Raw genomic sequence first — 16,333 nt, 5'->3', positions numbered from 1 at the left:
TAACTTCTTTGTAGTTGCTTTCTCTTTATTTAGGGAGAATTGCATTAAAAAAGCAAAAATATCTGCTCATAAAGACAAACCTGTCTTTACCTTTCCATGTTTCCTTCTCCATACATCACAGCAAGTCACCTCACCTGGGACTTCGAGTCTGGTTTCTGTGGCTGGGAACCATTTTCCACAGAAGACTGCCACTGGGAGGTGGTGGAAGGGCTGAGCAGTGGAGAACACTCATTTCCTGGGGCTGGCCACACAGAGGACACCAACCGCGGTAAGGCATCCTTCTCTTTTAAAGGTGTTTTCATGCATGTTGAAATGCTGATGCTGTGTGCTTTCATTTCTAACTGCAGACTAAATGAAGCATTGTTCTTCTTGTCTTAAACCCTGAGACCTGATTAATAATTAATAACGAATTGGGTGTTTTGAAAGGAGCATGCTTATGTCAACCATCAATTTTATGGTTGCATTTGAAAAATACTATAGTGATGATGTAAAGAGGGAGGTAACACTTCTGATGGATTGTGCAGAGGCTTGCTTCCTTCCTTTAAGCATTCCAAGTCTTGCAAAACAGAAAGAAAAAATAGTCTCATCTTCTATGTGGAAACAGAGAACAAGGATTCAGCACTATAAAACCTGAAAATCCTCTAAACTATACACTACAAGACATCATTATAGGTTCTGCATATCCTCATAACTACCTGCATTATTCTGAAAGTGCTCTGTGACACTCTCAGGCACACATAACAGCCTTGCTCTCTAGTTCTTTGTTTTGTTTACATTTCTATGGCAAGGAACACACACCCAATATTGCATTAACTTTGTCATCACACAGTTGGAGGTCGAGATCATTTTCATGATCTAAACATGTATAGAAAAATGTTTCAACCAAGGAAACATCTTGAAGGGGGATGGGAACATTGTTAGAATTTCTGTTTGAGACATGCATATGATTAGACATGGCAGAAGAGGAGAGGAGAGAGTACTTAGGACTTTGAAAATTTCCTCTCTGGGAATTATCCTGCTTCTCCTTTGAGACCTATAAAGAAGTATGCCAAACACAAATCTCAGCAGAATTTTCAATTATGATCTTTGGAACATGAGTTTGGTGGAACATTGGAAGTAATCAGGGAGGAAGACTGTGGACTACAAGTATTAAACAGGTTTATTGTTGACAGGTACAGTAAGTTCTTGACATTTTGCTTTTTTAGCCAGTAAGCCTTAGCATCCCCCTTAATATTCAATGCTACAGTGACTTAAGCTTAAAGTTTAAAATAGATATAAGTATCAGTTTTCTTTGTATGTTGATATGCATTGTTCCTTTTTCTGTACCCAGGCCAATCATTAAGCCAATAGCTTGGACAGAGCTAGGTGCATGTGGTAGATGCTGTGATCTTAGTGGTTGAGGTAGTTAGTCAGAATCTGATAGCTAAAGCCAGAAAGCATACACACACACACACACACACACACACACACACACACACACACACACACATATGTATATAAATGCTGGGATAACACCAATGGAGGACCTGGGTACTAGTGTCATTGCATCATTGTGATAGTAGCATTAAAATGACTCTCTCTCTCTTTCTCTCTTCTCTCTCTCTCTCTCTCTCTCTCTCTCTCTCTCTCTCTCTCTCTCTCTCTCTCTCTCTCTCTCTCTCTCTTCCAGTTTGGTTTTGAAGCTTTCATTTGTAAGTTACAGCTTTTAAAACTCATCTCCAGTCTTTCCTCACACAGGTGCACAGAACTATGTACAGTTTTACAAGAAAGCAGAGTGGCCCAATGCTAGAGTGTGCGGATATTTATGTTTATTTTTATAGTGGATTAGTGATTTTCTTTTTATTCTTTTTCCTTTGTTTCTCTTTGTCCATTAATAACTGTCTTGTTAAAACATGCTAAAAAGAAGCTCATAGGTTACCTCCTACCTTTCTGTTTGTTCACAGAATCATGCACAGGTCACAGATGTTTACTTAGTTTTTATGTGCACTTAGCTCACAGACATTCCAATATACTATAAATTATGATTAAGCCTTTGTGGTTTTGTGTGAAATTACAATTGAAATATAGTAAAGTACTGTCTTTTTTAGCAAAGGGAACAGTGAGTTTTAAAACTTAGGCACAGTTCTGATGGAGGAAGGTCATTGGTTAAATAATAAAGAAACTGCTTGGCCCTCATAGGTTAGAACATAGGTGGGTGGAGAAAACAGAACAGAATGTGGGGAGGAAGAGGAAGTGAGCTTAGACGCCATTTCCTCTCCTCTCTGGGGCAGACGCCATGCCAGTGTGCTCCCGGGCAGACGCGCTGAAGCAAGCCTCCAGGTCAGACATGCTGAATCTTTCCTGGTAAGACTGATGCTACACAGATTATTAGAGGTGGGTTGATTGGGATATGAGAATTAGCCAGTAAGGGCTAGAGCTAATAGGCCAAGCAGTGTTTAAAAGAATACAGTTTGTGTGTTGCTTTTTCTGGTGTAAAGCTAGCTGTGCAGGAGCCGGGCAGGACGAAAAGCAGGCCCGCAGCTCTTACTACACAGTTCTGTAACCACTAAACAAATCAAGATATAGAAAGATTCCTCTCCACCAGATGTGGCTTTGTAGTTGATACTGCTCCCTTACCCAGCCACAGGCACCTGTTGAGACCTTTTTTTTTTTTACATTTTATTTTATTTTATTTTTATTTTTTTTTGGTTTTTTTCGAGACAGGGTTTCTCTGTAGCTTTGGAGCCTGTCCTGGAACTAGCTCTGTAGACCAGACTGGTCTCGAACTCACCGAGATCCGCCTGCCTCTGCCTCCTGAGTGCTGGGATTAAAGGCGTGCACTACCATCATCCGGCGAGACTTTGTTGAAGTTAGCTTGATTCAGGAAATAACCATGCTAGATAAAAGATTAAATAATTATATTTTTATTTATTACAAGGGGGAAACGCATAATACAGGAACCAGAAGTCCAAGCTAAGCTATGCTATGAGGGAACCACACAGAGAGAGGGCACATGGGCCACTCGCTGTTTTTATCTAGGTCCCCAAAAGTCACACTCTAACTTGGTCCACCTCTTATAGATAACCAGTTGGCAAAGATTTTCTATTACCTCCCCTTTTTGTTTAAATAAGAGTGATCCAAACCCAATGCAAAACTATATACAATAGGAACAGATATCAGATATAAAATTACAACCAACATAAACAATATTGAGCAAGGAACACATGATAAATGTTTTAATAGACATTCTATTCCAAAGACTCTAAGTCTTGCATTGGAAATAGGCTTAGCTAAACCATAGTAACTATGACTATGTTGTCGTCAACTCCATTGAAGGCCTGAGAAGGGGATAATATTACTTGAGTAGGCAGTAAGTACATTCAAGCAGCTTCTAAAGCGAGCAGTATATAACAGAGACAATTGGCTACCTGAGCAATCACCCAAAGTCTCATTTGCATTGCTGAAGCAACCAACTTTAGCTATGTCCTAGTGTAGCTGACAGACCATTTTCAGAGGCAGGAAATTTTTCAGAAACATCTTACCATCTTAGCAAGATTTGGCAGTCCTTTTCCTTGTGTCCTACTTCTCCAGTCCTGATACCATGTGCTTTGTCAGTGGTGAAGGCATGGGAGGTTCCTTGCCCACAGGCCAATTTTGCCAAGAAGAAAACAAACTCCGAGTGGAGTGTCTTTAGTGTGGAACATTCCCTCGGGAATAGATTGGTGCTGTCAAAAGCAATCATGTCTCATGTCAACAGAACCCTAAGTTATTTAAATGCTATGTTCTACAGATCCTTAAAGTGGTTGAGGATTACCTATCTAGGCAGAATACAATCTATGTATCTAAAGAACCTAATTAATCTGACTATATATATATATATATATATATATATATATAACATGAACAACTATTGACCTATAATATTTAAAACCTGAATAACTTAAAGACTAAGACTTCATGTCAGAATATTAAATAATCTGTAAACAAATGTGCAACAAATTAGGACAATGACCTTAAAATGTAAACAATGTATAAGTATCTTGATCACAGGTATGAAAAATATATAATGCAATATGAAAATATATCCTAAAAGTTGTATCAATACACAAAATGTTTTAAACAGAGGTAGAAACATGTGTGTATGCAATCTGACAGAAAGACTTTGCATAGGTGTACAAATATTGTAAACATAAATAACAAATACAATTTGAGCTTGCATCAATATATAATACTATACCAATGTAAATTATCCATAAATAATAGCTCACAAGTATTCACTCTTTTATCCAGTATTATTATTCATGTGAATAAGTTCACATTAAATTATCTATTATCCCATTTGATTTTTCTTTTTCTTTCTTTTTTTTTTTAGATTCTACATAGTTTTCACCCTAATCCTCTACCTTATACAAGTAAAAATCAACAATCCCTAAATGGTGTTCCCAACCCTGAGGACAAACTTTGTTAGGAGAGGGAACGTCATCTTTTTCCAGCTGTCATTGGGGTGATGTTCTTTTTATGAAATCCCGTAAAAGTAAAATGATGGTTAAGTTTCAAGATTATTGTCTAGTATAATTGCAAGCAATTTCTGAGCGGTTGATAGGGTATTTTTGTTTTCTCCAAAGTTCTTATTTGAAGTTCTGGCCAGAATGTCATGAGAAGGTGCACCATGTAATCAGCTGGTATCCAAAAACCAGTCTTGTGGAAGCACCATGATGTCATTTCAGTTAAGTGGAGTTGTTGCTGTGGGGCCCCATCTTCTTCCTGGAAACCTCAAAGATTACTGCAGGATAAGGATCTGTAGGAAACTCTATTGTTTATCGTGGAAAACTTAAACATTATTTATACAGACATACATTCAATTAAGAATATGATATAGACAAAATAGGCACAGAAAAAGTAAATTTCTTTCTAAAGCCTTCCTTCTGTCTCATAGCAGATGGCTCCTGACATGAGGCAGAAACTTTGAATGTTCCCTTTAACAACATGCTTGGATTTAGAGAAAGAGCCATTGTCCAACTCCAAAGCCACCTTTATATATGTTAAATGTATATGTTTTGATTACCTGTCCACATAAGTAATTTTACCTTTTCTTAATAATCCTTATTGGATAATTATTTTTCCTTCTGTCAGCATCCAAACATCTAGGGTCTCTTGAATATTTGAAGATGTGATTTTCTTGTAAAGATAAGAGTCAAAGCCTGCCCCAACCCTATATGGTTTCCTCACCATCTATATCGTTGTCACCATTGTGGATGAGCTGTCATTTCATTTTCTCAAGAGGTTTCTCTTTTTCAAAGAGAATCTTTATTAATTTTGATGGCATCCATAGTTTTTCTTCTTCTGTGGAAACAAGAGCAAAACCCATTCTCCAATGTACCACATCTCCTAGTTTCCACTGTTAGGTCAACACATCCTTGAAATTGAGGACAATTCATCCTGAATTGAATCACTGGTTGATTCAATTCAGAAGATTTTTCTATTTTCCAATGTCTCTCTACTGCCATTGTTCCTTTCTCATTAGCATTAAGAAAATTCAAGGTTAATAAAGCATAATGCAATCTATTTCTGGGGTTATTGTCCATCCCTTTCTGTTTGTTTAGCATATCCTTTATAGTTCAGTTTGGCCTTTCTATAACTGCTTGACCTGTAGGATTATTTGGTACACCTGTACTATGCTTTATATTATAACAAACAAAAATGGTTTCATTTTCTTAGAGACATATGCTGGACCATTGTCTGCCTTTATTTGTGCAGGTATACCCATGATGAGCATGATTTCTAATAAATGTGTGATTACTGAGTCAGCCTTTTCTGAGCTGAAGACAGTTTCCCACTTAAAACCTGAATACATGTGTATAGTTTGGTGCACATATTTTAATTTTCCAAATTCCATAAAGTGGAACACATCCATCTTATTCCTTTGAGTACCCTTTGGGTTAGTCCCTGCAGGCAATGGTGTTTGGTTATAGAAAAAGCAAGTAGGACACCTCTTTATAATCTCCTTACCTTGTTGTCATGTAATAGAAAACTCTTTCTTTAAACCTTTACTATGACATGATGTTTTTTAATAAAATTCTGAGGCCTGTAGCACACTTCCAATCAATAAGTGATCAATTTCTGCATTACTTTGTTCTAGAGGATCTGGCAGACCCATATAGGATTGGATGTGTGTTATGTATATAGGACAAAGCCTATTCCTGATTATGTCTTGTACCTGAAAGAATAATGAAATTAATTCTGCATCATCTGATATAAATTCAGTGGTTTCAATATGCAAGGCAATTTTTTCTTCATATTGTGAACCAGTAACTATATTGAGAAGTTCTTTAAAATCCCATAGTAACATAAGAATAACATATAATTCTGCCTTCTGGACACAATTATAAAGGCTTTGTTCCACCTCACTTAATTCTTCTGATTTGTAACCTGCATTCCTTGATTTATTTGCATCAGTATAAAATGTACTGACTCCAGTTATTGGTGCATCACATACAATTCAGTGAAGGATCCAAGAAGTACTCTTTATAAGATTAAGTCTATTGCTTTGGGGATAATTGCTATTAATTTTTACCCCCCCCCAAAAAAAATAGCAGAAGCTCTTTGCCATGGTTCATTGTCTTCCCATAACTTTTTTATTTTGTCAGTAGTGAAAGGCACTATAATCTCTCCTGGGTCTATACCTGCTAATTGATGAAGTCTCAATTTACTTTTTATAATTAATTCAGAGACTATTTCCACATAAGTTTTTAATTTTTTTTACCTGGTTTATGTATTTAAAAAGATCCATTATAAGAAAATACCATTCCTCTGCATCAAAGTTTCTGTGGTAGAAATTTTGGAAGGCAATATGACTAGAATACAATTAAGATTTTGATTCATCTTATCCACATGTGCCTTCTGTAATTTCTCCTCAACAATCTTCAATTCCTTTTCTGCTTCAGCTGTTAATTCTCTGGGACATTTAAGTATTTGTCACCACCTAAGGTTTTATTTAAATGAATTATCAGATCAGGTGTTATACCAACAGCAGGTCGTAGACGAGAAATGTCTCCTAACAATCTTTGAAAGTCATTAAGAGTCCGCAACTGGTCTCTCCTAATTTGTGCCTTTTGTGTTCTAATTTTCTGCAAACTTATTCTGTAACCTAGGTAATTAGCAGAATCTCCTCTTTGAATCTTTTCAGGAGCAATTTGTAATCCCCTTTTAGGTAAAACTTTCTTTACTTCTTCAAATATTCTTTCTAACGTATCTGCATTTGAATTAGGTAACAGAATGTCATCCATGTAATTGTAGGTTTAGGAAATTGCTTACGTATTATTTCCAATGGCTGACTTACAAAGTATTGGCACAATGTGGGGCTATTGAGCATTCCATGATATCTCCTAGTAGGCTGAGAATCATTATAAGTAGGCACTATGAAGGCAAATTTTTCTCTATCCTTTTCTTATAAAGGTATAGGAAGAAACAATCTTTTAAATTAATAACTGTAGGAGACCATCCTTTTGGTAATAGAGAAGGCATAGGGATTCCATATTGTAAAGGGCCCATAGTTTGAGTAACCTTTCTGATATCTCTAAGATCTGTCACCATTCTTCATTCTCCAGATTTCTTTTAAACAACAAATTCAGTAGAATTCCAAGGGCTGGTAGATTCTTCAATATGCTGAGCATCTAGTTGCTTTTATACCAGCTGTTCTAAAGCCTGCAGCTTTTCTTCTGTTAGAGGCCACTGTTTAACCCATATTGGTTTCTGAGTTAACCATTTTAAAGGCAGGGCTATTAGTACCTCTGAAGGTTTATCAATTGCTTTGTGTTTTTGTACAGCCTGTATAGCTGGTGACTTTTGTCTATAGTATCTTCTAATAACTGCCCTAGAAACATAAGATTTTTGAGTTGCAGGAATGATAATCTGTGTACTCCATTGCTGTAATAGGTCATGACCCCACAAATTCATTGCAATATTAGCTACATATGGCCTCAGCCTTCTTCTCTGTCTTTCTTGATCTATGCATTCAACCCATCTCGTGCTTTGTTTGACTTGAAATAGGGTTCCAATACCTAGGCACTGAACATCTGCCTCTTGAGGAGGCCTGTAGTAGGATGAGCAGGCTCATCCTGCTGCCCAGCTAGCTTAACCCCCAAAATAACCACAAAGAAATTGTATTAATTAAATTACTGCCTGGCCCATTAGATCTATCTTTTTATTGGCTAACTCTCACATCTTGATTAACCCATTTCTATTAAATCTGTGTATCAGAAAAGATTCTAACTAACCTATGTCCGTCTCAGGCCGGAGATTCATGGTGTCTGCCTGACTCTGCTCTTCTTCCCAGCATTCTGTTCTGTCTATTCTGCCTATCTAAGTCTGCCCTATCAAAAGGCCAAGGCAGTTTATTTATTCAACCAATGAAAGCAGAAGGACCTCCTATACCATTTCCCCTTTTTCTGTTTAAACAAAAAAGAAAGGCTTTCACTTTAACATAGTAAAATTACATATAACAAAACAGTTGTTATCAAGTAAGAATTACAGTTACAAAATTTATATCTATTTTATCTTTTATCATAACTAAGGAAAACTATAACTATCCATTCTTCACCTCCTTCAAAGACTCCAGAAGGATATAATATTACCTAAGTAAACAGGAAGTGCATTGTAAGCAACTTCTAAAACTCTAGAAATGACAGAGATATCTCACTGCCTGAACAGTCACCCAAAGTTCTTCTGTACCATTGGGGCATCCATATTTAGCCTACAGGCCCATAATATCCAGCAGACTTTTCCATGAAGTAGGAAATTTCAAAGACAGTTCAGTCACTTTCTTCTGTGTCCTACAGAATGTCTCACAGAGTCTTTTATGAAGCAGGAACCCCGAAGGATCATCTCACCTTTAGGCAAGTTTAACAGTCCTCTCTCTGTGGGTTCTGCATGTCCAGTTTATGCATCAATTTAGGCAAGAGCAGTTTCTTGCCCAAATGGCTAATCAATTCCATAAGGAGACTCTTCGATGCCCATCTTCCTCTTGAAGTAGATTGGTGCTGCCAGGAGCAAACATGTATCTTTGTCATGAAAAGCCCTAAGTTATTAAAACATTAAATGTCATATTCTGTAGTCTTTGAAAGATATGAAGAATGCCTATCTAAGTGAAATATATCTCTATATATCTAGAAAATCTAACTAACATGACTACAAGCTTGACTATCATTGATGATTATACATTAACAACCTATATTTCCTAATTATACATTACATTTTTAAATGAACTACACAATCACAATACCTTAATCAAGATCAGAAATACATATACATATATATATACATATATATATACAAAATTGACCTTAAACTTGTATCAGTAAATCAAGATTTATACCAATGCAAATTATTCATATCTATATCATATCCCCCTTTAAATGTAAAAAAACATTTATATATAATATTTGGGAATTTTCTATCCCATTGAATGTGTTTATTCTCATGGAGGTTCCTCCATCAGTGCATAGGTCAATACATCAGAATTGCTTTAAAATTTAAACCCTGAACTCAATGTCTTTAGCAATTACATTTTCCCTAAATATCTAATATTATTCTGTCTGTAAATAATGACAATTTTATATTTTTCTTTCCTGATTTTAACCTTCTGTGAACACAAGTGTGTGTGCATGTGTGTATGCATGCTTGTATAGAGTTATTAACTGTCCATGTTCTTCATCCACATGGGATAAAGCCTCTGGGAATTGCTGAATGGAAGTAGTGGTATCTGCTGGGCTTCTTTTAGTCTTCAGGGATATATCAAAAATTCAACCTCGAGTGCCATGTTTGCTCAATCCAGTTGTCTGTAACATTTTTTGGCTCATAATATATATTTGTTTTTGAAAAAAAAGTCATAACATGAGCCGAAATTTATCAATTAACCTTTTTAGCTTCTTTTGTGATAGTCTTGTGATGTTCAGATTATCCTCTTGTTTATTGTAGAGACTGATTTTTAAACAGTAGGGCCACCTAACCATTCCTGAGCCAAACTTGTTAGGTTGATTTTGTTTCACCTACTCTTTGTGTACTCATATATGTATGTTTACCTGTGATGTTTACCTATGTTAATTAACAGACTGGTCTTTCCATTCTTAAGACACAGTCTAATTTTCAGGCCATTACATGAAACAGGCACGTGTCTACAAACGTAAAAAAAAAGGGGGGGGGGAATGCTTGTGTAAACATGTGCAGTACTCTAGGAAGCAGTACATTTTGATTATAAAGTCCCCTTGTTTTTAGTATAGTCAGCATTGACCTGAATCCAGGAAAATCACTGTCTGAATGAGGTGTTTTTCAAGTCGAAACAGTTGGATTTCTATTTTGCCTACAGACTGTGTTTCATTCTGCCTGTCACTTTGTGGTCATCAAAGGGCAGAATCAGATACTGACATTGCTTGGCATAGGTTTCTTTGTGAGTTTTCAATATTCAAGGTAGCTCTCTCTCACGCAGCTCAGAGCGTATGATCTTCCAAGCTGCTAAAATATGCTGTCCCTTGTGCATTTGCTGTGAGTACGTCCACGTCAGTTAAAATCTAAAAGCAGTCATTTTCTTAATGTTCAGATTAGATCTTTAATTAAGCTCTCATCCCCTCCAGCATAGACAACAATGTCAAACATGTAAGCCCCAGGAGGTACCAGACTCATTGCATGCATGCATCTCTTTCAGTACATTTTGAAGAGACTTAAAAATAAAACTCCCATGAGAATTTCCTAAGGGCATGTGGAATATCTAATTGTAAACTTGAAAGCTTCATTTAATTTGATTTCAAACTCTATGACAGACGTTAAAGCAATAAAAATGTTTGTTTAGGTAATTTGCATTCAGTGTTTATCTTTTATCAATTAAATTTTGTTTTAGATATTTAATATCGTACATATGAAGTTGTCTGGTTATTCACAGAACCTAGTGGTAAATAGTGGGAATGTGATTTTTTTTTTAACCTGAGTTACAATTGAGTCAGGCCAAGGAGGTCAAGGAGGCCAAGTGTTAAGTGTGCACCAGAACTGGCAACTGCCTATATGACTTCACATTTGTTTATGTTTCATTTTCCAGGATCATTTATTTATTTTGGTCCACAGCAGTCTACTGGGGTGGCCAGGCTTGGAAGTCCTATCCTTACCAAATCTCCAACTGCCTCTACTCCATGCCAGGTAACCAGCTCTGCCGAGCCTCCACTGTCTGTTCTGTGGTTCCAGCTTTGAGTTCAGATTGCACTGATAGCAAATGCCTGCCATGTTTTCTTATCAATTTTCATGATGCTTTAAGAGGTTTCCAGAAGCTGTTTTGGTCTGAAATGTTCTGTCCTTCGAAAAGACTACAAGGTACCACGTACACTGTTCTATTATAGGGCCTGCTAGAGCTTTTGTAATTTTACATTCTTGTCACGTGGGCCTTTCAATAATCTAAAGTGGATGGTCTTTGCCTAATTTACTACCAGTTTTGCTCAAGAGTGTAAATTTAGTTGAATAAAATCAGTTAAGTAAGTGCCCGTCAAGAGGAAGCTAAAATAGTGAGAAAGGATGGATATATGCAGAAAAACTACATTTATTGATATTTTTTCAGTGAATCAGTAAGTTTGTTAATGCTGCCAAACACACAACAGAAAGTGAAATTTTAATTCTATTTCAGTACAAGAGAGAAGGAAGCATATCTGGGCAGGGATTTATATCTTTGGTTTGCCACTTTCAATTGTGATACATATTGTTTGACCATGACTTTGGAGATAGTATCTCCACTGAAAGTATCTCTACTGAAATGATTAGCATTAGTGTACATACTTCATATGGCCATAAGGATAAAAATTAATTAAATAATGCCATGCATTTGGCACATAGTAGGTGTGATGGTTAATTTTCAGATTGAAAGGGTTAAGAACCTGTGTGGAAATGCAGTTTTGGATATGTCTATGCTAGTATTTCCAGAAAGGCTTGACAGAAACGGGAAGATCTACCTCTAATGTGGAAGACCTCATCCCATCAGCTAGGGCTCTGAAAAAAATACAAAAGTGAAAGAAAGCCGAGCATCATCTTTGTTTCCTCCCTACATAAGCAATATACTCAGGTACCACACACTCCCCTGCCATACAGCAGAGTCATATCCCTGCAGGAAAGGAAAGGGTTGTATAGAGTTAGGAAAGAAAACTCTATGTTAAAAAGAAGAACCCAGGATCTGGAACACACCAATATCACGGGATATTCTTTAAGAAAAGCTGCGGACATGGAGTGGTCCTGGCCCTAAATAGAGGCTGTGTATGCTATATGACATCCTTATCATGATGGGTAATAACCGGAAGCCATGAACCACAATAAATCCTTTCTGAACTTAAGTTGCATTTGTCTTGCATTTGAACATGGCAGCGAGCAAAGTAATTAAGACAATAGGTATTTACTAAACAATCCTTTGGCCTTCTATAAGACTCAACTCTTATACCAGAAGTATCTGTTCATCTTGTTTATTTTTGCAGAGGTCGAGCATACCTCTAATTCAAATGGTTGAAGCTTATTTTTAAATGATCTGGTCTTTACAGATCAGAAAATAATGACTAGATCAATACTGAAGCACACAGTAAATTCATGCCTCTAAATACATTTGCTCAGACATCCTTGATGATGAATTGCTTATCATCTAGAGTTATAAATCTAATTACGTTTTTCAGTTTGGGATAGATCTGAGTGTAAGTGCCCGGAGTCTTAATGGGTTGTCAGTTTGTTTTTTGTTTTTAACTTTTGCCCCCTCCCATATCTTTGTGGGAATGAAAATTAAAGTCACTGTTTATCTTTCTTCCATTTCTACCTTAGCCAAATGCCCTCAACATGTTTCTACCTCTCCTATATTTTAATTAAACTCTATGTGATAGAATGATATAGATTTTTTTAAGAAGCCCCAGGAGCAATTCTCCACACTTTAAAAAGTACTTTACAAGATTACATAGCCTTAATTCAAGGTCATACACTAAGTTATAGACACAAGTCACCAAGAGAAAGGGAATGAGACGTATTAATTTTGCCCTCATTCCATGTACTTGGAAACAAGTATTAAGAATGAATGTTTTCTTTTAGGATTCAATGAATGTCACTGAAAAAGCCGTGTGTGTGTGTGTGTTTGTGCGTGCACGTGTGTGTATGTTCTTTTTGAAGATGCCCTGCATATTTCATCACTATATATTTGCTGATGACCATTATTTATTGTTAGCCATTGAGATGCTAGGTTTTCATCAATGTTGAGGAGATTTTCTGTGTTTTTGGTGAAATAACTTCGTTGGGGGTGATTTTCAATAGATCCCAGTGTGCACCACATTCCTGATGGTTAATGTTGACCTCAGAACTAAGGCTTTATCCCCAGTAGCTGAGTTAAAGGTTCCCCATTTTAAACGTAAAATGAAAGTGCTTCAAAGAACCACTATAGACTTGCAGACGTATTTGGTTTTTTTTTTTTTTTTTTTTTTTTTTTTTTTTGGAAGCAACTGTTTCAATTTTAACCATCTTTGAGCTGGAGAGGAGTCAGGGCACATTCTAGCCTAGAAAGAAGCAGTGGACTACAAGGGAGGCCATCTGTGGTCAGAGTTACAAATAGCTAGTGCTCTCCCTCAGAGTCTTTCAGTGTATAAAGTGTCCTTACTTACACGTGCAGGCTAATGTATGGTGCTTTCAGGAAAGGTACAGAGGAAGCAACCAAACCAAGTTCCTATCTTCTTAGGTAATTGGAGAATTACCTCTGCTTCTCTGATTCAGAACATATTGATAATAGTTCTGTTTATGGAACAAATGCTCTTCATTATAAAATAATGCAGGAAAGCAATAAAATAACCTAGGTTGGGCGCTGTGATATGATTAAAGCCTCCACCTTATGAAATGATGTGATTATTTTCCCCCTCTACAGTCCTATCAGGCTGACACCATTAAGGCCAGTTTTTGAAAAGACTTTAAAGGAACCTGAGCTTTCTTCTGAGTCACCTTTTCTAATAGCACAATTTAGGGTCATTTTGTATGAATTACCTTGTACTTTGTGTATAGTGAACACATGGCTCCAACATGTACATTGTTCCCGCGGCTTGTCATTGTTCACAATGTGGACTTTAATTTAGAAGCTTCAAAAGTCACTTCAGTCTCTAGTGGAAACTTGGCACATTGCCTACAAATAGGAGATAGGACAACCAGAACACATGTGGAGCAGAAGTCGTCATTTCTCATTGATGCTGAAGTGTAGTTACTGGTCGTAATTAGCTAGGAAATATGAAATATGAAGGATATTAATGTGAGCATTAATATTTTCTGAGTTCACATTTGTTGCTGCCAAAAAAACACCACAGTGTTTTACTTTTAGGATTTTGCCATTAAAGTCAGAAAGCAGATAATATGAACCTGGAGCTTTCAGGTTTTTTTTAATTAATTCTTCAACTATTCTGCAATTATTTTAATGTGGCTTTGCTTGAACATAATTCACAACGTTCTCTTTCGAAACATACACAATGAGAAAACTAGGGTAAAGGTGGATGTGAAGGGGAGTTGTCTTTTATACTAAAGTTCCAAAGGAGCAGACACTTCATATCTGAACCCAGGTTTCTCATCCAATACATGGAGTGGCATATGTGCTATAGGACCAAAGATGTTCTTATTCTAGATGCTAAAATACGTAGCAAGTGTGACAAAAATAGAATCAAACAGGATATATAGTCTGTTGTGAAACCAGAAAGTGGAGGTAGCTGAGAGCAGCGAATACACCTGAGAAAGGGCAAGAAACCCATGCCTAGGAGTTCTGAGATAGGAAAGGGTATTATTTACTTCTCGGTTGCTATGATAAAGTGTCACACCAAGGCAACTTATAAGAGAAAGAGTTTATTTGGAGTTATGGTTTCAGAGGGATAAGAACCCATCATAGAGGAGAGGCACAACAGCAAGCAGCAGTCATGGCAGCTGCATCAGGAAGCTCACATCTTGAACCACAAGCATGAAGCAGAGAGAATAAACTGGAAGTGGTTTTAATCTCTCAAAACCCATCTCATTGACACACTTCCTCCAGTAGGGTCACACCTTCTAAACCTCCCCCAAACAGCACTACCAACTGGCCAGCAAGTGTTCATATGCCAGAGCTCATGGAGGGTATTCTCATTTAAGCCAAGCCAGAAAGACAATTGGGCAAAGACTGTGAGAGATATGGGGAAAGAGAGAGAATTTGAAGTAACTTTTTGAATGGAGATAGATCAACACTGTATAAAGAAGAAAGCTTAAATACTGGGGAAATGGCTTTCAATTCTAAAATAGATACTAGGGTTTAGAGACTTAAAAAGAGTCACTAGATCTGGCTTACTGCTGTCAGTTACCGGAAAAGGAACCTTTCCTTTGTACTAAAATGCATATGTGTGTGTATGCTTTTTCACACACTTTTTTTGCACTAAGAAAAATATGTTTGGGTATTTTGCCTGCATGTATATCTCTGTATCACATGCCTGCCATACCCATGGAGTGCAAAAGAAGGCATCAAATTCCCTGGATCTGGAATTACAGATGTTTTTGAGCTGCCCTGTGGGTGCTGATTATCAAACCTGGGTCCTCTGGTAGAGCAGACAGTGCTCTTAACTACCCAGCCATCTTAGTAAAAAAAATAAATGTAAAAATTCCAGTCTTTATGTTAATATTGTATTCAATTGTCTATAATGGTATAATTTTAAGCATGATTTGCAGCTCTGTTTGAAGTGATATCCTACAATGATAAAAAATTTCCTGTGTTGGGCTCAGTGCCGTGTATCTCTTTAGCACTTAGGATGATGAGTATCACTGAGACACTGAAGTTATCTCCTTGCTGTGTTTTAATTTATATTTAAATGTCTACACCATGTTATACCTTTGTTATTTCACTAGTGTTCCTTATCTTCCTCCACTCCCACTGAATACTCTAGATTCCTAAGAAAATCTAAGACATTATCTATTTTACATGCTTTTCTTCCATCCTCCTTCCTTATTCCTTTTCCCTTTCTTCTGCCTTCACCTCTTCTCTAAATATTTACAGGAATTAAACCCCTATATCGTCCATTTATTCTCTTTTTCTCCTTCATTGTGTTAATGGAATACCCACTATACACAGATTGCTGTAATGGTTCTGAAAGGAATTTAAGAGATGCCTCATGATCTTGAGTTTAAAGCATAGTGGTTTACCAGCGTGAGAGTCTCGGGGCTTTTACCGTTGATGAGTATCTATTTAAAATCCCAGTTGTACTAAGTTTTGTTCAATGACTTCTCCCTTAACAGTACTCAATTTGAAAAGGCTTTGGAAGGTTGCTTGATCTGTACTAAACTGAAGGATTTAAGTCTATACAATGCAAAT

The 16,333-nt window shown here is 36.8% G+C and overlaps 1 protein-coding gene across 1 annotated transcript in view; it reads left to right on the top strand.

Moving 5' to 3' along the window:
* Malrd1 (MAM and LDL receptor class A domain containing 1) overlaps positions 1-16,333 on the top strand; it is a 642,532-nt gene that overhangs the window by 103,251 nt on the left and 522,948 nt on the right. Inside the window, exons 10-11 of the mRNA XM_057787647.1 lie at positions 122-268; positions 11,066-11,163. Coding sequence (XP_057643630.1) covers positions 122-268; positions 11,066-11,163 — 245 coding nt within the window. The remainder of the gene's footprint in view (positions 1-121; positions 269-11,065; positions 11,164-16,333) is intronic.

The sequence above is a fragment of the Chionomys nivalis genome, chromosome 13 (assembly GCF_950005125.1).
Source record: "Chionomys nivalis chromosome 13, mChiNiv1.1, whole genome shotgun sequence".
In the NCBI taxonomy this organism is placed as follows: domain Eukaryota; kingdom Metazoa; phylum Chordata; class Mammalia; order Rodentia; family Cricetidae; genus Chionomys; species Chionomys nivalis.
Note: the sequence above shows the minus strand (reverse complement) of the source record. Positions and strands in the feature narration are given on the sequence as shown.